General features: G+C 38.1%; 2 protein-coding genes and 1 pseudogene across 2 annotated transcripts; 1 reads left to right on the forward strand and 2 right to left on the reverse strand.

Moving 5' to 3' along the window:
• Nucleotides 1-835: 835 nt before the first annotated feature.
• On the reverse strand, nt 836-7951 carry LOC131524195 (extracellular calcium-sensing receptor-like). The gene is made up of 6 exons (XM_058751070.1): nt 6289-7951; nt 5712-6003; nt 4781-5593; nt 4462-4689; nt 4185-4308; nt 836-4066 (listed from the first exon to the last, which is right to left on the reverse strand). The coding sequence occupies exons 1-6, from the start codon at nt 6507-6509 to the stop codon at nt 3162-3164; spliced, it is 2583 nt and encodes an 860-aa protein (XP_058607053.1). The 5' UTR covers nt 6510-7951; the 3' UTR covers nt 836-3161.
• Nucleotides 7952-8183: 232 nt separating this feature from the next.
• LOC131524194 (extracellular calcium-sensing receptor) lies at nt 8184-13411 on the forward strand. The gene is made up of 6 exons (XM_058751068.1): nt 8184-8639; nt 8892-9198; nt 10100-10918; nt 11100-11327; nt 11407-11530; nt 12507-13411. Exons 1-6 carry the CDS (start codon nt 8413-8415, stop codon nt 13409-13411), a joined length of 2610 nt encoding a protein of 869 aa, XP_058607051.1. The 5' UTR covers nt 8184-8412.
• A 3403-nt stretch (nt 13412-16814) lies between these two features.
• On the reverse strand, nt 16815-21154 carry LOC131524196 (extracellular calcium-sensing receptor-like; annotated as a pseudogene).
• Nucleotides 21155-25058: the final 3904 nt, after the last annotated feature.

A 25058-nucleotide genomic window follows, 5' to 3' on the forward strand; every position in this document is an offset into this window, starting at 1 on the left:
ATTTTATCTTATGCACATTAAATATGGGAAACGGAAGCTCAAACGTGTGTGCATGATCATTGTTTTCACGCATCAAGCACACACACAGTTCTACTTAAGTTATAACTTTCATCAGGTCAATGTCTGGGTTCAAAAGTTCACCAGGAAATCTGAGGAAGCATGTTGAGGTAGCAAAGTTGTGTTCATTATTCTTTGTTTTGATAGCACCATTAGTTGTTTAATATATTGGCTGACTGCACAAGATTGAGTGCAAATAAAATCAGTGATAAAAATTGTAATATAATTAATATTTTTGTGGGAATTATTATTTTTTTAAATAAAATGTTACAAATCTCCAAAAAAGTGTTTAAATGAACATTGTAAGTTTACTTAATTGTAATTCATGTTTAGTGATGTTCTTACCAGGTAATAAATATTTTTTTTAGTCTTAATAATTACATGATTTGCTCATTAATTCATATAATGTCGCAAATAATTATGTACCAATATTTCCTGAGAAAAAGCCCTCCCCCTTTTAGACAGTGACCTAGACAACACAAAAAAGTGGCCTTTCAAAATGTTAATGTTGTATGTTTTAATTCTATGACTCTCCTCATTAAATCAACCCATTATTGCATTCTGTCTGGAATATGTTTTTAACCTATGCATCACAGTGTTATTATAAGTGATAGTTCACCCAAAAATTAAGATTCTCATGTTGTCCCAGATGTTATGACTTTCTTTCTTCAGATGAACACAAGCAAATATTTTTAGTCCGTATAATGCAAGGAGACAGAACCACTTCAGAAACCACACTGTAAAGGGACAAACAAGACGTGAGACGTGCGGATCCATTTGTAGGCTTTTATTAGACAGAGATGTGGTCCTAACAGGCATAGTTCAAACAGTAGCAAACAGATATGTTGAGGACAAGACTTCCGAGGGCATGCGTGGGTCGTAGATCAGCGAACAATATCCAAAGGGTTTAGACAAGAGGGGTAATCCAAGAACACGAGCAATAGTCCAAGCAGGGGCGAACAGAGTCCAAACAGAAAGGCGAAGGGTTAATCCAATATACACAGGCAGGAGTCAGGGAAAAGGAAAACAAGTCAACACGAGATGACAAGACTAACATGAAATGTAGACTAGACTCAGTAAAGCAGCATTCACTAGGTGAATGATAAATGCAGAACAATACTGGAGTTTAAACAGAAACACAGAATGGCTCGGTAAGGCAGCTAACACTAGGGGAGTGCTAAACGCAGAACAATACTCGGCAACTAGATCAGGATCTGAGAGTGTTGTATGTAGTGTATGTAATAGCTCTTAGGTGAGCGTGTGATGATAGCTGTGTGATCAGAGCATTCAGCTGTTTATGTGCAATCAGTATAATCAGCTGTGTATGTGTCATCAGTGCAATGTATGATGGGAAATGGAGTCCAGTGTGATGTGTGGTGTGAGAGTCAATGTGGTGAGCGAGTGACCTCTGGTGGTGAGTGAACGGAAGTTCATAGACCGGATTCGTGACACACACAAAGTGAACTCGACGGTCAAGTTTAAAATAATATGTATAGCTATCTTTGTGAGGCCATACATTGACACAATGCAATCTCTAGCTCCTTACCCTAACCCTAACCTTCAGAACTAAGTGCCTCACCCAAACCCTTACCCTAAACCTACCCTTTACCCAATTATAACCTGACCCCTAAGACCAAGTCTTGACCCTCAAACATGCCTTTAAAGGGCTCCCAGAAAGTGAGGACCGGCCAAAATGTCCTCAATTTACAAGATTATCCTCACTCCGATGGTCTAAAACTCAAACCGGCCCTCACAAAGATAGCTGTACAAGTGCACACACACACAGTGGCGGTTTTAGGCATGGGCGAACCGGGCAGGCCCCGGGCGGCATTTTGTCATGACACGTGGGTGGTGGCACAAGCACTGGAAAAAAAATAAAAAATAATCTGCGCTGCTAAGCGGTTTTCTATTATCTATCATATATCTGTGCGGGGAATTGGCAAATTGGCGCCCCTGCTTGCTGAGAAGGTGCCACGCACAGAAGCTGTGTGAGAAGTGAGAAGTGAGAAGTGGAAAGGGGAGGGGGCGCGGGCGTAGGGTACAGTTCACCTCTCCCAAATGGAGTGGACAAGTGGGCTAAAGTCAGTCACACCTTGACTTTCTTCCAAATAACGCACATTTCATTCATAATATTAAAGCACAGGCTTATAATTTGCATGTTTTTGTTTCTTCTGAATTGTGTGAAATGGCTACTAAAAATAGGTAATACAAAACGATTATGTGGAGGTGAACTGGTTTAGGCTTGACTTCTGGTCGTGAGTGACAGTGTTGGGGGATGGGAAATCTGTTGATTGTCGAGTGCCAAATAAACTCTGGATGCGCTCAGAGGGGGTCTCGCCCGGAGAGTAATTCAATGTAGAACCGCCACTGCACACACACACACATTTATTAATTAATTAATTAATTCACATTCCTTTAAGCTCCATTATGAATTTGAATGCAACATCTCATCCCATAATCGCTCATTCTGTGCCACCTGTTCTTAGTAAGGCATGGTTTAATAAGGTTAACATAACATCATAATATTGCCTGTAGGTGTACGCTGACTACAATATATGAAGGTGGCACTTAAAGACTGAAAGCTCTAACAGAAGAAAAACCCCTAATAAATTATTTAAATATTTTATTTATTTACTTAATTTGAAGAATTAATAATAAAAGTTAAACTCAGTCAACAGCATTTGTGGCATAATGTAGATTACAAAAAAAAAAAAAAAAGACCATTGTATTCATTAAGAAAAATAAATAAATAAATTATGTTATGGTGAGTGGCTTACAATAAGGGCCAATTTGTAAATGTTAAAATACTATTTCACACAAGACATAAACAATATGCATGCTAGGATGATTTAAATTCATATTTTCTGTGTAAATCATTCATAAATTCATTTTTAGATAAAATGTTTCTTTGAACTGAATATTTCAATTTATGTGAGGGTACGTAAGGGGTTTGTTAGACCTGACAGAGACTTATCTGAAAACCAGCCAAGCTTATTTGATTGAAAACAGCTGCTAATTGTTCTTAACCTGTATCAAAGCTGTTTATTCAAGTTTCAACAAGCAGTACATTTGTTCAGCATTTAAAACTGACTGTTTTTGGTTTTTTAGGTTGCTCTTCCCATGATGGCTTTTTTATTGTTTCTTTCTGGGTGTAAAATAATGATGTAGCACTTTGGAGCAAATATGGCAACCAGTAATCCAAAACTTGAAGCCAAGATGGCAAATATCTCTACAGCCACTGCATATTTCCCTGGTGAACTCACATATGCTGGAACAAATGCAATCCACACAGCACAGAAGATCAGCATGCTAAAAGTGATGAACTTTGCTTCATTAAAATTATCTGGTAGATTTCTCGCAAGGAAGGCTAACAGGAAACTTACTGCTGCTAAAAGACCAATATAGCCGAATAGCATGGAAAACCCAGCCACTGATCCAATGGTACATTCATATACTATTTTGGAACTGATATACTGGCTATTTTTATGAGGTGCTGGAGATGCATTTGATAGCCAGACTGTACATATCACAACCTGGAGGGCTGTTAGGACCAGAACTGTGCATCTTTGTTGAGTTGCTCCAAACCATTTCATAGCACTTTTACCCTCTGGTCGAGATGACTTGAACACAACTATTACCACCATAGTCTTCACCAAGATGCTGGAGATGCACAGGACAAAGCTTATGCCAAACACAGCATGTCTTAACTGGCAGGTCCACAACTGAGGCTGGCCAATGAAAAGCAGCACACACAAAAAACATAGTTTGAGTGACAACAGCAGCAGAAAGCTGAGCTCTGAATTGTTAGCTCGCACAACTGGAGTATGGCGGTGATGAGCAAAGATGACAACCACTGCAGAACAGATACAGGTGCCGAGCAAGGAAGCAGTGCTCAAGGAAATACCCAGAGGTTCCTCATAGGATAGAAACTCCACTTCTTTCGGGACACACTCATCCTTTTTTGGGTTGGACCAGAACTCATCTGGACACACTGTGCACTCAATTGAATCTATGTATATGAAAATTAAAGGGAGAGATAAAATAAAATCAGAGGCATAATGCTGAACTGTGATTGAACAATAATACTGTTTCAACTGTTGAAATTTTGCTGGCATGACTCTCTTCACCTGATATATTAGAAATCTCTCCATCTGCACATGGTAGGCAGTCAAAACAGCAAACAGGAAGGCCCTTCCTTCTGGCTCGCCTGGTGCCTGGGGGGCAGCTCTCACTGCACACAGACTGTTGAGGCTGAAGGACACAAAACACACACACACACACACATAAATAGTGTGTGTTTCTATAATTTCAAAAAGTGTACTGCCTTCAACAAAAATTACACACATAATATGATATCATAGGAGGGTTCTGTTTCAGTAGTTTAAAATATTGAAAAAGACTTACTTTATTTGTCTCTAAGTTCCAGTATATTGCATCCTCCTCCAATGTGAGCACCTTCCCTCTTGCTGCCCCTTCATCTACCACACCAACTGTTCGAGCAACTATTGATCCATCAGCGCTTGGCTGCCAGTTCATCACATCATAGATTGCCAGAGCATCTCCATTCTCATCAAATGACACACGGTCCCCAAATCCTGTGGTGAAGTTCACTTTCTGTAGGTAGTGAACCAGCTGTACAGTTTGTAAAGAGAACATATCCGTCTTAAAATTTGAAATTAACAGTATAACTGATAAGCTATGCTTCTGTCCACAGGAGTCTTACCTGCCAGGGTTTTAGGTTGGTTATATCGCCACATCTGTTCCCACTGAATGGCCCACTAACCTCCTCACACTGCATAAGGCCATGTAATGCATGTGCCAGGGCATAAACTGCCTTATACACATTATATGAGGCCCTCAGCTCTGATACATCAGTGTATGCTGTTTCTGTGCTGCTTAAATCTTCCTGTCCAGTACACATTGTTTCTCCCTCTCTACCTCCAGTGTCAAAGCTGCACCCAAACATGTTCTCCCAGAAGATTCTCACCATATTATTTTTAAAATTACTGTCAGGATGGAGGCGTAGCAGAAATTTATGAAGTCCCTGGATCTCTCCTCTACGGATGGCAATGCCCAGAGTGCCTCCTAGAAAGGGCAGAAGATGCTGAGTGTGAAACACAGGGGAGGTGGCCCAAGCTTCACTTGCAATCCACTGCCTGCCTGTTACATTCTGCAATACAACCTCATCCATCAAAGGCAGCAGATAGGCTTCTGTGGAGAACACCACCACCACTCTTGCTGTAGAGGCCTGAATCCCTTGTACAATGCGTTGGATGTCTACGTGGTTGTTATCAAGAGGCAAGATTTCAGAAAAGGAAACACAACCTCCAAACAACTGCACTTCCTTTTGGAAGGACTGAGCAGCGTTGATGCCATAGTCATCATCACTGTAGAGAAGACCAACCCAAGTCCATCCAAAATGCCTCAAAATCTGAATCATAGCCCGCACCTGGAAGGCATCACTGGGGATTGTTCTGAAGAAAGAAGGATACTTTTTCCTGTCACTCAAACAGGAGCAGGTGGCGTAGTAGCTAACCTTATAGGAGAGATCATAATGACAAAAATCGTTGTTCTAGCAATTACTCTTTTAAATTAGCAGACAAAATAAAACATTTTGTGAAAGGTAATGGAATTTTATATGTAACTCATCCTACCATAGGTATTCGAAATAGTCCCAGCACACTGGAGATTGCTATACAGTGAGTGGATCCAGGATCCCCCACAATCCCAATTACTGGAGGAGGGCCAGTGCAGTTGAAATTGGAAACAATCTCCTCTGTCCCACTAAGCAGGGCGGTTGCAGACCTGAATGCCAGTCCAAGCTTTACACAGTTGTCATACAGATGGTAACCGAGGGTGATGTTAGGCAACAGGTTAGGATTGTTATTGATCTCATTTATGGCATATACCATAGTTTGTGCCTGCTGGAAACTTGCCATATAGAATCTAGAAAAGGCAGCACAATGTTTACATTCAGTTACCCTATAGAATATCCGAATATCATCATCAAAAAAAAAAAAAAACATCCTATGATAAGATGATCACTTCATCTCTCTCATCTCAACACATTGCAAACTTTTCATTAAACAATCAGCTCTAAACGAATAAAAAATAATAAAAAATAAAAAAAACTACCAAATAAATGAAAACATAGACTTTGTTCTGCATGTTTCCTTCTATTGTCTTTCAAATTTCCTTTCCTTTTTTGCCATCCGTTTAGCCTAGGCTCACCGCTCACAATGTGACTGTTCCGGTTCTCTTTTAAAGTTCAGTTCTGGGAACACTGTGATGAGATGAAATGCAAACAGGCCTCCGATGATAAGGTCTCCGTCTTGGTACATCCCCTTCAACTTGAAGCGTCCCTGGAGCTGACAGGAGCCTGACCTGGTGATTGAAGATGCAGAGATGCAGGTAAAGGACAGATAAAAACATAAATATAGTGTGATCCACATCTCTATTACTTTCTCTCATACAGCCACTTGACTCATTAATGTATGACGAGTCAGCAATGTTTTATAGAGCAGGTGGTGTCACATGAGCGTTAAGAAAGACGTCACTCTGGGTCTCACTTTCTCTGTTTCAGAATTTTCACAGAATAAATTCAACAACAGTTACCAATATTACATTAAACTCAGAGGTGTGATATTTGTTATTTTCTAGCAATAAACATTTTTCTTTATTTTAACAACAACAAAAATAAATTAAGAAGAAAAAAAGTTTAAAAAGAAAAATAAATTAAATAAACGTTCACAATTAACAGAGAACTGGGATCATGTAATGTTGTGCTAGCCACTTTCTATGGTAGGCTTATTTTATGTTAATAGTAATAGTTTAACAAATCTAACTTTTCAGTTCTCATAAAAATGGATTGTGATTCTAATGCACAAAAAAAAAAAAAAAAAACCTGGGTGAGGGACTGTTCACAATATATCCAGTAGATGGCAGTCATCTAATGACAAGCTCTTTCATTTCTCACTTTATTTGATAAACCAAGCTTTACCTACTCCACATCCCGTACAAACATATAAAAACACACAGACATACATTCTCAAATGCACATACATTCTCCCTTCATAAAGAGCTGGAATAGTCCTGGGCGGGGGCTAACAGTAGTTCTGTGAGTGAGTGTTTATCAGTCTGCCCTTTCTTCTTTATCATTGAAGTAACAAACAAATGAGAGAGCGAGAGAAATGTATTTTATAGTTTATATGTTCTCTGGACATCAGGACTGGTTTTTTTGGGGGGTTTTTTTGATGATTCTAACTAAAAGATGATTCTGAACTGTTATGAAATATATTACATAATTATTTGATATTCTAATTTGGAATATGTGTAAACACGACCATAAAAGGGTATTCCCTTTCTTTACATTACATATATACATTGTATCTAATTTGCATATGTTTTTGGGGCAACATGTAGTGAAAAAGAAGTTTAACAATGAGAGCAACACCTTAGCAACCCTACTAAACATGCTGTATGTCCTGGTGTCCACTACAGAGGACATATTCCATAACAGAAAGTCGTATTCTGATTTGAATCCTCATAGCGTTTTTCTGACACATTTGTTTATGATGAACAATTTGAGAATTAGCCAGATTGAAATTACAAAATATTATCATATTTTCATAGGAGTGGTGAATTCAGTCATTCAGTCAATGTCAGTCATTTTTTAAAGACCACGGAGGAGGAGTTTTCATAGTTAAACCTTCAAACATTTTTTTTCTAAAAATGCCCTGAATGTGTTCTATCCAGACTTAAAACTGTGATGTGTGGGAATTTGTCTTGTACAGAGGAAAACGGTCTATGGCTGTGTCTCAGGACACACTTGTACACACTTCGTCCTCGCTCACATGATTCTTGCAGAATGATAATTTGATCATTTTCAATATAATCCACATACAATAAGAGGTTAAATGAAATGATAATCTAATCATCCAATTAATTTGAAGCTTTCAAATAAGTATCCTGTTCTAAATTTAAATTATATTTAAAAAGGTGGTTGTTTATAGCATATCTGCAGGTAATAAGTAACCTATTGTAGCCTATCGAAATGTTTTAATGTTACACAATTCAAAGCTGGTAATGATAACATTCATAATGTGATGCTTTGCCACTATTGTAGGATCCTTAATACATTTCAAGGCAACTTGATCTGAAGCACTGTTAAATCACATGACCTAAGTAACTACTCCACCCACAATGCATATCATTGGCCAGTCTCATCTGATGTTACATTTCGCATCTTGACACATTTTTTATAACTGAGAACTCTAGACTTTCAGACATTCTGGATGGGGTCCTCACTAGCTGTTTCCATGGTTGGATTTGAAAGCTTCAGCAATAGCCAATAAGATGCCAGTGACTAAACTGGTACCACTTGGTCTGTTGCTTCTGCTGTATTTCTCAGTAGTTTTCTGCAATGCATTGGAAAATAGGTGCTGGACACTGAGTGATTTTAATTCACCAGTTCTGGAACAGGATGGTGATATTGTAATTGGAGGGCTGTTTCCCGTGCACTATATAGCCCCGGAAACTGACCATAATTACTCTGAACGGCCACAGCATCAAGAGTGCAGCGGGTGTGTGAAACAACATGCAGAGAATGAAGAACAGCAATGAAAATATAAAATAAAATACCAGTTAGTTTAAAATAATAAGTATAAATAAATGTAATGTGATTGAGATCCAAATTGTATTATTATGGAAAAAGAATGATGTTTATCACTTCTGTGAACTGTTCTCCTCAGAATAAGCCTGTTTGTTAACTTCTCACTACTGCTATACCCAGCTCTCTCCTTGTTGTCTTTGCTCTCTCCTCATCTTTTCAACAGGTTTGATTTTCGTGCATTCCGCTGGGTCCAAACAATGGTGTTTGCCATTGAAGAAATTAACAGTAACTCTAGTTTATTACCAGGAGTGACACTAGGTTATCGTATCTTGGATAGCTGTGATCATGTGCACACCAGTCTGCGAAGCATGCTTTTCCTGGTGAATGGCACCTTCAGTCAAGCAAAGGCTAATGCTGATGACAGTGCCAAATGCCTTTCCAATGCCCCAGTGCCAGCTGTCATCGGTCTGGCATCATCATCGCCCACACGGGCTGTGGCACAAACTTTGGGTCCATTTGGAATTCCACTGGTAAGAGTCTGAGTAAGAGTCTTGTAAGAGATGATCATTCCAGATATTTATTTATTTATTGCTGTTAATTTATTTATTCACTTATTTCTTTGTTAAACAACACATGGTTGTGTGAAATTTCAGTCCTTTTCCATCTGCTGCTGTTATGAAAATCAAAAGTTATAATTAAAAAGCATATCTGTGAGCTTTTTAACATTATCAAACTACTTTGTGAAAACTGCTTTGTGAGCATTTTAACACTGATTTTCATGTTGTGTCTTCAAAGAACCTGCATTTATTGAAACCTTTAATGCTCATAAAAAAAAAAAAATCAGAAATGACCAGTGCTATAAACTAATTTGTCTGTTGTTACATATTATTGAATAACTAACATTTGTTGCCAGATTATTTGTTTTATTAATGATCGTGCAAAAAATAAATAAATAAATTAACAAAATAAAAAATATTAATCAACAGGCGCTTTAGCTTTTCTTTTTAGTGCATCACCTCTATAATAGTGAGTCTAAGTTACTCATAAGCTTTCCTCTGGGTTTTAGTACTATTTATTCTATTGATTCTAGTGCATTCTATTGATTATATATGTTGCAGTGAATTAGCCAATGTCAAAAATATGTTATCATTTGCCCAGGTTGTACATACTTGTTTTTAGCACCAAAAAAGGGAAACATCTTCTAGGGAGAAAAAAAAAAAAAGATCAACATCTATAACCTGATCAGTGCAGCAAAAGATGTTTAAGATATATTTCTGTACACTGTTCTAATGTTCTTTATTGGTCAATTTTGAGAGAGAGAGAGAGAGAGAGATAAAAAACCTTCTGCCAAAAACAATCGGACAAATCCATGCGTTCACATCTCCCTTAATCTCCTTTTTGTTTTTCTATTTGTCTTTCTTGTCTTTCAAGATAAGCTACTTTGCGACCTGCACCTGTCTCACAGATAAGAAGGAATACCCTTCTTTCCTGCGTACTGTGCCCAGTGATGTATTTCAGGTGCAGGGACTGGTCCAGTTGGTTTCCCACTTTGGCTGGCGCTGGGTGGGTACAGTGGGCACAGATGATGACTACAGTCACTATGGCATCCAGGCCTTTACCGAGCAGCTTGAAAGACTTGGTGGCTGTATAGCCTTTCACCACACTATACCCAAAGCACCTTCCCAGGCACAAATACATGCGATTCTTAATAGCCTGGAGAGTTCCACTGCACAAGTGATTATAGCTTTTGCCACTGAAGGACAGCTGCTGGAGCTCTTGGTTGAAGCAGCTCATAGGAATCTAACAAGTAGACAATGGGTGGCCAGTGAAGCCTGGGTGACAGCCAAACTTCTCACTATCCCTGAACTTCACCCTGTCCTGGCTGGAACAGTGGGATTTGCCTTTAGGGGCATCACTATTCCAGGCTTGGCTGAGTTTCTCCTAAGGGTTAGACCCTCACCTAGACCTGAATCTGTTTTTACCAACATGTTTTGGGAGGAACTGTTTGGATGTAAGCTAGGTTATAAGGATGGTGGTGATTCTGAGTTATCATCACTCTGTACTGGATCAGAGGATCTAATGGAGACTGAGAATAGCTATACTGATGTATCAAGGGTGAGAATTTCATACAATGTCTATAAAGCAGTGTATGCTATTGCTCATGCTCTACACCAACTGTTACAATGTGGTTCTAAGGAACAAGGCTCAGATCACATTTGCAAGACTGTATCAAAGTTCTCTCCATGGCAGGTAATAATCATGTGTGTGTGTGTGTGTGTGTGTGTGTATAGTATAGTATAGTATAGTATATATATATATGTGTGTGTGTGTGTGTGTGTGTGTGTGTTATAAAATGTGTAAAAATTCTTATTTTATTTTTTTAATTTAATTTTAATTATTTATGTTTTTCTTGCCTTAACTAATTCAATAGCTCCTTCACTACCTGAAGAAGGTACATTTTACAAACCAGTTCAATGAGAAGGTGTATTTTGACAACAACGGAGAGCCTGTGCCCCTCTATGACATAATTAACTGGCAGAAAAATGACAGAGGTAGAATCCAGTTTCAGATGGTAGGCACCTATGATGGATCTGCCCGACATGGACAGCAGCTTAAGATAGATGAGGGGTTAATTCAGTGGGCAGGGGGACACACTGAGGTGAGCCTGTGCTTGAATGGCAAACAGTTGTGAAGCTCTTAGCTATTAGTCTCCTGATTTTATAATGTTTTCTACCTAGGTTCCTGTTTCCTTATGCAACCCTCCTTGCCCCCCTGGAACACGGCAGGCCACTCAACCAGGACAGCCTGTCTGCTGCTTTGATTGTTTGCCCTGTGCTGAAGGGGAAATTAGCAATATCTCAGGTAATTATCTATCTATCTATCATCAGGAGCTACGCATTATCACCAAATAAACTGATCAGGACACCGATGTGGACGGTTTTATTTTGTGATAATGACCAGCTGCCTGTCCAGTATCTCACTTATTGCATGGCTACTCACCAAATAAATGAATATATGGACTTAAAATATTTATTTGAGTATAAATGATTGTATAATTCTAACTGTGTATTAGCTTAAAGCCCTCTGACCATAGGACAAGTGGTTCGGAGAATGGATGAATGGAATTATTTTAAAACTTCTGCTTAGAAAATAGTAAATTATAAGGTTTAAAAAAAAAAAAAAAAAAGACAATTGATCTAGGATTGAGTATGGTGGCCGAGAGACCTCAATGTGCTGAAACTTAAGAAAACACATGCAAATAGAAAATGTACCAGCAAATTAAGAAAACATCTTCATCAGTTTGACAACATGTTTGTTTATGAATTAAACTTGTGGCCACAAGAAAAACATGTCATTCCCTCAACATAAGAAGTCGTGGCCACGAGAAATGGATGTTGTTCCCTCAACATAGGATCTCGAGGCCACGACTTCACATCTCATGACATATTATCACATTCCCACGAGTTAATACGTCATGGCCACGACAAAACTAAGTAAACCAAGTGAACTAAGTGAACCAAGTGAATTAAGTGAACCAAGTGAACTAAGTGAACATGTCCCCTCCCAGTCACCATAATATGGAACAAGACAGCAATGTGATAATAAAGTAACGGAGGTTTGAGTTGTGAACCACCTGACCCGTTATGACCCGTCTAACCGGTACAGAATTATGGATGACTGTGAATTTTAGGAAAAATTTGACTGCTGAATGCCATGATAAATATTCTGAATAAAGAAATCAAGTATTCCAAAACTGATTTTTCCAGAGAGTTGTGTAATAATATTGTATACATTTTGGAAATCTGGTTGACCCAAAGTGTCTGTTTCTGTCTACTAGGTGCTACTGAGTGTATCAAGTGTCCCCAGTACTACTGGCCAAACAACGAAAGGGTTTCTTGTGTTGCTGGCATAGAGGAGTTTCTCTCATACCATGAAATCATGGGAATAATTCTCATATCTTTGTCTCTCTTTGGAGTCGCTGTGGCAACTGTTATCACAGTGATTTTCTTCCTTTTTAGAAGCACACCCATAGTTAAGGCCAACAACTCTGAGATGAGTTTTCTACTGCTGTTGTCTCTCAAACTTTGCTTCCTTTGCTCACTGGTGTTTGTGGGCCGGCCCTCACCATTCACATGCCGTGCCCGACAAGCTGCATTTGGGATCAGCTTTGTTCTATGTATCTCGTGCATACTGGTCAAGACCATTGTGGTGCTTTTGGCCTTTCGTTCCACTATGCCTGGTTCCATTTCTCTAAAGTTATTTGGCCCTCCACAGCAAAGGGTTTTCATTTTCTGCTGCACGACAGGCCAAGTTATCTTGTGTGCTTGCTGGCTGGCACTAGCACCTCCTTACCCCTACAAAAACACGTCCTATCAGGGTGGTAAGATTGTACTAGAATGTAAAGATGTGTGGCCGCTAGGATTTTACCTGGTGCTGGGCTATATTGGATTACTCTCTTGTATGTGTTTTGCCCTTGCCTTCCTTGGAAGGAAACTCCCAGATACATTTAATGAAGCTAAGCTCATTACATTTAGTATGGTTATATTTTTTGCTGTGTGGATCTCATTTATACCAGCATACAATAGCTCACCAGGGAAATACACAGTGGCTGTTGAGATATTTGCCATTCTTGCTTCCACTTTTGGACTTCTGTTTTGTATTTTTGTACCTAAATGTTATGTAATTCTGTTGAGGCCTGATTTAAATACTAAAAAGGGAATGACTGGAAAAATGTCAAAATGAAATGTTATTAACTTACATGACCCTGTAAATATGTCATTCCTGTTCATCATATTGTTTGATTATGATTGTTATATTGTTTGTAAATATATAGGAGCCACTACTACTGTTTACCAAATTTATTTTGGTAAACATTCTGTACTTTATTGTTGTGTGTAACCATAATTAACACTTGATAACCAAGTTGACATAAATAATTAAAAAGCCTTTTATTGCCCAAATATCCAAGTTAACATACATGCAAACAGAATTGAAAACAGAATTTTCAATATATAATATATATATATATATATATAAGAAATATCACACTCGTAGACGAGAGATACGGCTATATATCGGTATGGCTGTGATTCGGCCATAGGCACGAGGCCGCAGACCAAGTATGTACGCAAACAAAGCATGCCGATATACAGCCATATTTCATGTCTACGAGTGTGATATTGCGTTTATACAACAGTTTGATTGCACGAGTGTGTAAAGAAATTAGGAACAACAATGAATATCTTTAACAGCCATCTTTTGTGCAGAACTTCTTCCTTCCAGTTGACAGTTTAACAGCTGAGCCCAAGCTTCCATTACTAATTCGAAAACATCACTTTAGAACTAGTAACGAAGGAACATTGAGTTGCTTCTTTAAAAGTTTATTGTATTACTGTATTAAAAGCAGTGTGTTATGTGTAGTAGAGTATTATGAGAGAGATTAACTCAGATACAGCATTCATTTTTTCCGCTTAATCTTATATTCACAATAAAACATTAGTTTGAATGTCCACTGAGGAAAGTGACAGGCTCTTTGTCGTACTATCCTTTCATCTGTTAAGGGTGATTTCCACTGACAGCGCTGCTCAGTGCATTTGTTTGTTGCGTCTTACAAGCTGTTATTAAAAGTTAAAACTTCCATCTGAGTCTTTTTCAACATAAAAGTATTTACTGCTGACTGGTAAAAACAGTCTCTTGTCGCCATCTAATGGCGGAACAATGTAACTAAAATCACCATCACAAACACACACACACACACACACACACACACACACACTACTACTAGTACTATTATTAAAATAAAATATAATTTATTAAACAATAATTTTTAATAAACAATGAATGCGGCAACTTCAGCATATACACACACATATATATGTGACCCTGGACCACAAAACCAGTCTTAAGTCGCTGGGGTATATTTGTAGCAACAGCCAAAAATACATTGTATGGGTCAAAATTATAAATTTTTATTTTATGCCAAAAATCACAAGGATATTAAATAAAGATCATGTTACATGAAGATATTTTGTAAATTTCTTACTGTAAATATATCAAAACTTAATTTTTGATAAGTAATATGCATTGCTAAGAACTTAATTTGGACAATTTTAAAGGCGATTTTCTCAATATTTAGATTTTTTTGCACCCTCAAATTCCAGATTTTCATATAGTTGTATCTCGGCCAAATATTGTCCTATCATAATAAACCATACATCAATGGAAAGCTTATTTATTCAGCTTTCAGATGATGTATAAATCCCAATTTCGAAAAATTGACACTTAAGACTGGTTTTGTGGTCCAGGGTCACATATATATATATATGTACAGTGGGGCAAAAAAGTATTTAGTCAGCCACCAATTGTGCAAGTTCTCCCACTTAAAAAGATTAGAGAGGCCTGTAATTTTCATCATAGGTATACCTCAACTATGAGAGACAAAATGAGAAAAAAAAAATCCAGAAAATCACTCCTCTGTCCTCCACTCGTTACCTGTATTAATGGCATCTATTTGAACTCGTTATCAGTATAAAAGACACCTGTCCACAACCTCAAACAGTCCAACTCCAAACTCCACCATAGCCAAGACCAAAGAGCTGTCGAAGGACACCAGAAACAAAATTGTAGACCTGCACCAGGCTGGGAAGACTGAATCTGCAATAGGTAAGCAGCTTGGTGTGAAGAAATCAACTGTGGGAGCAATTATTAGAAAATGGAAGACATACAAGACCACTGATAATCTCCCTCGATCTGGGGCTCCACGCAAGATCTCACCCCGTGGGGTCAAAATGATCACAAGAACTGTGAGCAAAAATCCCAGAACCACACGGGGGGATCTAGTAAATGACCTGCAGAGAGCTGGGACCAAAGTAACAAAGGCTACCATCAGTAACACACTGCGCCGCCAGGACTCAAATCCTGCAGTGCCAGACGTGTCCCCTGCTTAAGCCAGTACATGTCCGGGCCCGCCTGAAGTTTGCTAGAGAGCATTTGGATGATCCAGAAGAGGATTGGGAGAATCAGATGAAACCAAAATATAACTTTTGGTAAAACTCAACTTGTTGTGTTTGGAGGAGAAAGAATGCTGAGTTGCATCCAAAGAACACCATACCTACTGTGAAGCATGGGGTGGAAACATCATGCTTTGGGGCTGTTTTTCTGCAAAGGGACCAGGACGACTGATCCGTAAACGAAAGAATGAATGGGGCCATGTATCGTGAGATTTTGAGTGAAAACCTCCTTCCATCAGCAAGGGCATTGAAGATGAAACGTGGCTGGGTCTTTCAGCATGACAATGATCCCAAACACACCGCCTGGCAACGAAGGAGTGGCTTCAGAAGAAGCATTTCAAGGTCCTGGAGTGGCCTAGCCAGTCTCCAGATCTCAACCCCATCGAAAATCTTTGAGGGAGTTGAAAGTCCGTGTTGCCCAGCGACAGCCCCAAAACATTACTGCTCTAGAGGAGATCTGCATGGAGGAATGGGCCAAAATACCAGCAACAGTGTGTGAAAACCTTGTGAAGACTTACAGAAAACGTTTGACCTCTGTCATTGCCAACAAAGGGTATATAACAAAGTATTGAGATGAAATTTTGTTATTGACCAAATACTTATTTTCCACCATAATTTGCAAATAAATTCTTTAAAAATCCTACAATGTGATTTTCTGGATTTTTATTTATTTTTTCTCATTTTGTCTCTCATAGTTGAGGTATACCTATGATGAAAATTACAGGCCTCTCATCTTTTTAAGTGGGAGAACTTGCACAATTGGTGGCTGACTAAATACTTTTTTGACCCACTGTATGTATGTGTATATATGTATATATATATATGCACACACACACACACACACAGACACACAACAAAAGCACTGCAGAGGTGCACACAGTAATTAACATTGAACATTATGTTTACATTATGGATGGCGCTGGACCTTAAAGCATCAGTGGTTATTATTTTTTTTCTTATCGTTTGCTTGCACGTACAGCACAAACGATAAGAAAAAATATATATATTTGCACATACAGCACAAACGGTAAGAAAAAAAATAACCACTGATGCTTTAAGGTACCATCCATAATGTGAATATATAATGTTCAATGTTAATTACTGTGTGCACCTCTGCAGTGCGTTTGTTGTGTGACTCAGAGGGCTTTTGATGGTACTTTACCCATTAGGTGTTTTTTGGTATTCTGCTCTGGCCTAAATACAATGATGAAACACTTTGGTGCAAAAATACAGAGAATCAGACCAAAGCTTGATGCTAAGATAGCAAATATCTCCACAGCTACAGTAAATTTTCCTGGAGAGCTGACATAAGCTGGAATAAAGGTGATCCATACAGCACAGAATATGAGCATACTGAATGTGATGAATTTAGCCTCATTGAAGTTATCAGGCAGCTTCCGGGCAAGAAAAGCTAAAACAAAGCAAAGGAAAGCTAGCAAGCCAATATAACCCAGAACAGCCCAGAAACCTATAGCTGATCCTAAATTGCATTCTAGAATGATCTTTTCTTTGTAGTGTTGCATATTGTTGTAAGGAAAAGGGGGATATTGTTAACCAAAGCACACATATAAGGACCTGTACAAGAGTGAAACCCAAAACACTGAGTCTCTGTTGAGGAGGCCCAAACCATTTCATGACGTTACTTCCTGGAAGTGTAGCTTTGAAGGCCATCAACACTACTATTGTTTTCCCGAGAACACAGGAGATACAGAGGACAAAAATTATCCCAAATGCTGTGTGACGCAACATACAGGACCACTCAGTGGGCCGACCAATAAAAGTAAGTGAACAGAGAAAACACAGAGACAATGAGAAGAGAAGCAGGAAGCTTAATTCTGAATTGTTGGCTTTTACTATTGGAGAGGTCCTGTTTTTGTAGAACACTAAAGTTATGCTCAAAGCCACTAAAGAGCCAGCAATAGAGAAAGCAGCCAGTATAATCCCAAGGATCTCATCCCAGGAGAGAAACTCCACTGGTTTAGGAAGACACTTGTCCTTCTCGTTATTGGGCCAAAACTCAGGTAGGCATTTGTGACAATCTAAAGAATCTAGAAGATGAAAAAAATCAGTGCTTAACAGCCATTCATGAACCACGGGAACAAAATAGTTTTAAGAAAGAGCAACTCAGTGGAAAAAGAAAGGTGTAAGATATGGTGCTGATGTCTGTTTATTTTTTAGTAATGCATCAAAAATACATTAATATGTTGTTTGGTGATAAGTCTACATACACATCTCAGAATGTGCAAAATGTTAATATTTAAAAAAAAAAAAGAAGAATAACTGGTGTTATTTATTTATTTATTTACTTGTTTAATTTAGTACTGTCCTGAAAAGGTACAGTATTTTACATAGCCTTGAGTCTTAAAACTGTGTATTACTACCTGGATGATCAGACTGTTTTTGTGTTTTATGATAGCTATTCCTGAGCCTCTTGTTTGTCCTGAGCAGTTAAACTGCCCACTGTTCTTCAGAAATAATACTCCAGGTCCTGCACATCCTTTGGTTTTTGATTGTAAATCCATCTTTTCACACGCAAGACAATTGAGGGACATACACACATATTACACAAGGTGCACACATATGCTAATCCTCAAGAATGAAATACACTACACTTTTGAAAAGGATGACCAGTGTAAATGCAAAGTAAATTTCTAAGATTTTTGCATGTGTTTTAAAATAGATTAGATATTTATATATTTTCCTTTTTCTGTATCATCATGTGTCTTATGTGATTGGCCCAGAAATATGTGTGATTTATCTTGCAGCATAAACCCAATCAAAATACCTGTCTCATTGTTGATCTCTCCTTCTGCACAGTTAATGCAGTCATAACAGCAGACAGGTCTTCCTTTTTTCACAGCCTTCCTCGTACCTGGATGACAGCTCTCACTGCACACAGACACAGGCACCTGCAGGTAACATGTACAGGATCAGAAATTAACCAAGGGTTTTTGTCTGTTATTTGTTGTTATACTTATGTTAAAACATTACAAAAAAAAAAAAATAATAATAATAATGAAAAAATAATAATAAAAAAACACATACATACATACATAACCAACCAACTCAACAGTCTAGTTATGTATGTTTAGTACTTGCATAGTGATTTATTCAAATTAACTGTTTCAATGAAATTTTTACATTTTTATATTTTTTATATGGTTAAGAGGACATATACCATCAAAAATTAAAAATGTCCTTTAAAACCATTTTCAGGGGTACTGTAGTACACTCTCAGTCTAGAAGACACGTTATACCTTTTCACTGCCATCATACCAAATGATAGCTCTGCTCAGACTAAATTCTTGACCTTTAGGCTTGGATGCATCATATTGACCCACGGTCACAAAATCAACTGAACCGTCTTCTTGAAGTTGCCAGTTCACAAGTTCATATGTGGCCACAGGGTCTCCATTGGTGTCAAATGAAACGGAATAATTATTTTTAGTAAAGTTCACCCGTTTGAGTTGATCAAAAACCTGCATGATGAACATAAAAAAATTCAAACCGTGCTGTGTTTACAATTTGCTGAATAATTAGAACTCAAATGGGTGTGACTGTATAAAGGATGCAGCAGAGTAATACATCCATTACATTGATGCATTTTAAAATCTCTATTGTTTTACATTTACATTTACAATTTATCCCACGATGAGAAAACGTACCTTATGGGGATCAACTATGGTGTTTTTGTCACATCGATTTTCCTTACATACAATGCTATGGAGGGCATGAGCTATAGCATATGTGGCTTTGTACACCATATTTGTGACGCGCAACTGGGACGTGTCTGTGTACGGGTTCTGTAAAGCGCGCAGGTCCTCTGTGCCATCACATGCTGGCATACCAGTAGAAGAACCTGTCTGCCGTTTTAGACTACAGCTGAATGAACTTTCCCAGAATTCTGTCAGCAGGGGAAATTCCACCGCCTGCTCTGGAGACAGGTCAAGTAAAAATTCACGAAGACCAGGGATAACAGATCGCGGGATTGCAAAACCCACTACACCGATACACAAATTATACCGAAGCATGTCTGGGTCTGTAACCCACGACTCACTGCCAATCCACTGCATCGGGGGAGGAGGTTGCTGGCTCAGCTCTTCTAAAAGAAGTCTCATATCACCTGAGGCCAGGAAGGCAACAATTACACGAGCCGTTGATCTGCGAATGACTTCAGCCACTCTTTTCAGTTTGCTGCGCGGCTGGGTCCTGTAGTAGGCCTCAGAATACTCCACACAGATTCCCTCTTCCTCCGCAGCTTTCAGGAATGATGCCATGCCATTGTTCCCATAGTCTGAATCACTGCGCACAGCTCCGATCCACGTCCATCCGAAGTGCTTGACCATCCGTGCCAGTGCTGCCGCTTGATGGTGATCGCTGGGGATGGTCCTGAAGAAAGTAGGATACTGCCTCTTGTCACTGAGACACGCGCATGTTGCGTAATGACTCACCTGTAGTGCACAATGGGAGGAAATGTAGCTATTTATTTCCCAACATATAACGACTTTAACATTTTTTTTTTAAAAAGTCCGACTACTCCAATAATACGTATTCTATGTCCTGTGACAAATGTTTACAGATGTTTCCTTTAACAATGGGTTTCAAGGTTTTTACAGCTGTTGTGTCAAATTTACCACGATTTTTACAATTACTAGGCAGTTGCGCCAACATTTTTATTATTTATTTATTAATTATGTAAATAGGCCTATCTTAGAAGACTAAAACACATTAATACTGAGTAAACACCTGTGGAATTCCAAAGGGACCGAAAAATCTTGAAGTGCTTATAGACGGTGTGGAACCAGATTCTCCGACTAATGCGGGAACTGCAGCCGATTTTGCACAGGAATCAGTGTCGTTAAAAATGAGATCTAGTCCGTTGGCAAGCTGTAATGCTACTTTGATTGCCATTGGCACAGAGCCACAAGAGTCGTATATATGGTACCCTAATGTGATGCCTGGTAAGAGATCGGAGCTGTTGTTTATCTCTTGGATGGCGAACTGCAAGGCACGAGCAAAGCGCAGCTCCCTGAAGTCCATGCTGTTGAAGCACACACGAAAAACTATTAGGTATAATAATTCTAATCATTATATATATATATATATATATATATATATATAGACAGATAGACAGATACACACACACACACACACACACACTTTTAGTAATAACAATTTTAACACAATCCTTTTAATCCATTTAAGACTGCTCTGGAATTGTATTCAATTTTATATCAAGCGCTAACCTGCCACTGCACTCAAGTTGTTGTGGCCGTCTAATGTAGATGTGCTTCTCTGTCTTCAGATAGTAATGAATGGTGAAAGCCCCTCCAATGACAAAGTCTCCATCCTTGAAAAGTGCAGGGGGCTGAGGGTCAGCTTGGAGGATGCAGGTGCCTAAATTAACCCCACACACAGCAGGACAAAGCCTGGCAATACACAGTAGTGTCGTTGTCAGTAAAGGATTAGCATGCATGTCTCTTGCTGGGCAAGCAACCATTCCAAATAGGAGGTGAGAATTACACCTTGTTTTATATACCCGACAGCAACTACTGTTGAGAATGAAAAATAAATAAATAAATAAATCAGAGGGTGTGGTTATTATTTCAAATCAGTCAATCATGATGTGAGAATGTGTCTCAAATGAATCAAGACGTTTCAAAACACCCAAAACAGGACATTCTTTAAAGTCACCACCCCCTGCCAGTCTCAAGAGAAATGATTATAATGGAAAGCATGTTTTAAATTTATATTTGCTAAATAAATTTACTTTTGGTAGTGCTTTTGACATTTTTGCAATACGTAATGATTGTAATTGCATTTATCTGTCTGTCATGTTTTTCTTATACTGTACAGAAATAGCTATGTTTAGGTTTAGATGTAGGAGTGGGATTAGCGACTATAAAAACATTTTTAATGCTATATCGTTACTAAAATGGTTATTTTCCTGCATATTTCGGTCAATTGCGTTTTATATCCTTTTATATTCACTATAAAATGGGTAGGTTTAGGTTTGGGGGTAGGTTAAGGGTTCTAAAAATCTAAATCGCTTATTGATAAAATGCTTAAAAAAATGCAGCATTGATACGAATATCTTAATGATATAAAAGATGCGTACGTATGTTTACGTTTTTTTTTAGCTAAAAATACGTATCGATTTGTACGTTTTAAACGTTGAAATACGTCTAAATTGTACGTTTAAGCATCAATAAAAACGTACAAAAATGTACGTTTTGTGCTTGTAAATGTTCCGTATTAATACATAATACATATAAACATGAGACCAGGGCTGCATTTCCCAAAAGCATCGTAACTTAACAACCCATTCTCACTCCCGAGGCGTCAAAAACTGAAGCATGGTCAAACGCCTTTCGCGTCACTATGAAGACGCCAAAAGTGGCCCTAGGCGTCAGTATATGACAAAATAGGATCTCCATTGCTTTCAATTGCTTGCTTTATGCGTCAGGTCAAGACGCTTATGGAAAATGACAACGTTATCCTCCGTTGTTTTCAGTTGTTTGTCTTAGTTTAATGGTTTGCATGCATTTGTAAAAAATATAAATAATTTTATATACATTTATACTTTTATTGGAGCACCTAACCCCACCCCTACCCTAAACCTACCCACTTCTGAACAACATAAAACACGTAACAGGCAAATATAAGTGCAGTCACAGGTATTTACTGCAAAAACTGACCATAAACAAGCAGTATAAAAGCATTACAAACAAGTCGTGTTGCATTCCAAGTCTTCTGAAGCCATACAAAGTCTTTATGCGAAGAAGAAAGCAAAACATAAGGTTTTAATCGCTGAAAATGACCCCGCTCTGTTAACGCGCTCACATCTCATTCAAAAAGATACTCCCGTCCCGTAGCGTGACGCAATTGGTCACGAGACACACAAGAGCCAATAGCCTGTCGGAACAGCAAAACGCAATCGGTCACGAGACACACAAGAGCCAATTGCATTTCACAACCAAGGCTGACGTAAGGCTTCTTCTGGCGGCATTTTTTGAATTCGCGCACAGAGTCAGACTGCAGCACACAGGATTAACGGCGGACTGAGACGGCGATCGCGTCTATTCCTCTCACAAATCAAATGTTTTGCCTCGGAAGACTTGGAATATTAATATTTTTTGAATAAATCTTGTGTTTTATTGACAAGTGGTAGGTTTAGGGGCAGGGGTTGGGTTATGTGCTCATAAATGTGTAAATAATGTAATATAAATAAAACTGTTGTGGCTGTTTACATTGAAAAATCACACCCCAACATATATGCAATAATGGCACTGTTATTACCCAATATATAATTTAATAATGACGATAAAATTCCCAGTATGGCGTCGGCATATTGACGCTAAGGGTTTCCTATTTAAAGCAATGGAGGACCCTGCAAGTCGAAAAATGACGCTAAAGGGTACCTTGAGCTGACGTCAGAAAGCGACGCCAAGTGGTCCTGACCAAGCTTCAATATGTGACGAGTTGGGTGTGAGAATGGGTTGAACTTAAGTAGCACTTGAAAATCATCGTAGAATTACAAGTACTCTGGAGTAATCATGAAGCCCTACGTGCATCATAAGACGACAGAATTAGGAGGTCACCTGCAGGACACTTTTAACTTTATTCAAGTGCAATGCGATTATAATTAAAGCTTTTGATTGTACTTTATTGCACACTTTATAATGTTTATATATATATGTATATATATATATATAAAATGAAATTAGGCTAAATAATTAAAAAGGGCAGATAACCAAAAAAAAAAAAACAAAAAACAACGCATCTAAATGAAATGACTGAACAACATCAATAACAAAAAAAAGAAGTAATGTAGGAAATGCTTCAAAGACTGGGAAAAATAGGGATAAACTCATAAAAATCTGTCATTGGCTTGCTGACATGCACGAAATCCAAATAATGTCTCTACAGATATTATATAGCCTAGAATAATATATATTATTATTATTATAGTATATTAATATTGTACTTTTTTACATTATTATATTATATTATATTATATTATATTATATTATATTATATTATATTATATTATATTAATTATCCGAGCTCTCTGGAGCGCAGCATTAGGTTAACATTTAAATTAACGAGCGTGTACTACAATTACGAGCCATTCTATAAATTGACATTTCAGCACTTGACCAACGGACAGGGGCATCGCTAGTGGGGGAAAGGGTGACAGGGTGCATGGGGCCCAGAGGTCTGGGGGGCCCGCGATCGCCTGGCCATCGGGGGCACCGGAACATTCCATTCAAGTAGTGGGCTGATCGCCGAAACGAGAGAGAGCTCCCCGATATTAGGCGCTGTTTTTAAATTACAGCGTCAAAGCAGAGCGGCATCAGTCACCCGCACAACTCTGACGAACGTGCGCCGCGCTTCTGCCATGATTAAGTGATAAACAGCGCAAGTCGCTTGATCCATTCAAATGTGACACAGAATTGTTATACAGCCGTGTGATATGAGAACATTAAAGGTTCTGTAGTGATGCTAGCTGAAAACAGCCACAAACAATGAGGTATATTGGAAAAGGCCAATAGGCTTGTCATCATCAGCACCATAATAATTTAACTTGAAGTTATTAACACTGTACAAATAACGTGTTGGCAGAAATTTATTTATTATAAATGTTACTGTTATTACATATGGTGGAATATTTAAATTTTATAGAAGGTGTTTTGTAGTTTCTTCATGTTTAGTTTTTTTTTTTTTTTTTTTTTTAACTTCAAATTTTATAGTTTATTATTACTTATTACTTATTTTAAAAACCATATAACCATGGTAATGAGGACCATGGTTTTACTTCTTGTGACCACCATCCTACTAATACTAGTCGGCTAAACTCTGAATTATAAGCAAGGATTTGCTTCTTTTTAGATGTTTAGTTCTAATGAATTTTAATTTAAGTAAAATGTTAATTCAATAAGGGCCTGATTAATCAGTGTCTTATATAAATTAGGTGTTTATTATTTACAAATAATACAGTTCTTAAATGGAGATTCACCCAAAAATGAAAACTGTCATAATTTACTCAACATCATGTTATTCCAAACCTGTATGAATTTCTTTCTTATGTGGAACATTATTTGAGAAATTCAAGAATTTTTTGTCCATACAGTAGAAATCAAGGGTAACCAAAATGGTTTGGTAACATTCTACAAAATCTTCTTTTGTGTACAACAGATGAAAGTAAGACATACAGGTTTGGAACGACATGAAGGTGAAATGACCAACGAATTTATTAGCAGTAACTTTCTGGCAGTCTAGCTCAAAATCAATGCTTTTCAAGTGCTTTTCTATGTGACAAAAATGCATTAATTTTGTTGCATTTGTCGTGAATTCTGTCATATCTATCATATATTTGT

The sequence above is a fragment of the Onychostoma macrolepis genome, chromosome 18 (assembly GCF_012432095.1).
Source record: "Onychostoma macrolepis isolate SWU-2019 chromosome 18, ASM1243209v1, whole genome shotgun sequence".
Lineage (NCBI taxonomy): Eukaryota > Metazoa > Chordata > Actinopteri > Cypriniformes > Cyprinidae > Onychostoma > Onychostoma macrolepis.

What these genes read in the sequence shown, in the direction of transcription:
- LOC131524195 (XM_058751070.1), bottom strand. Translation starts at nt 6,509, where the DNA reads ATGTGGATCACACTATATTTATGTTTTTATCTGTCCTTTACCTGCATC. An exon ending in CCAACCTAAAACCCTGGCAG is followed by an intron (nt 4,690 to 4,780) that starts GTAAGACTCCTG and finishes CAAACTGTACAG; the next exon opens with CTGGTTCACTACCTACAGAA. An exon ending in GGAACTTAGAGACAAATAAA is followed by an intron (nt 4,309 to 4,461) that starts GTAAGTCTTTTT and finishes TGTGTCCTTCAG; the next exon opens with CCTCAACAGTCTGTGTGCAG.
- LOC131524194 (XM_058751068.1), top strand. Translation starts at nt 8,413, where the DNA reads ATGCCAGTGACTAAACTGGTACCACTTGGTCTGTTGCTTCTGCTGTAT. An exon ending in CAGCATCAAGAGTGCAGCGG is followed by an intron (nt 8,640 to 8,891) that starts GTGTGTGAAACA and finishes TCTTTTCAACAG; the next exon opens with GTTTGATTTTCGTGCATTCC. An exon ending in GGGCAGGGGGACACACTGAG is followed by an intron (nt 11,328 to 11,406) that starts GTGAGCCTGTGC and finishes TTTTCTACCTAG; the next exon opens with GTTCCTGTTTCCTTATGCAA.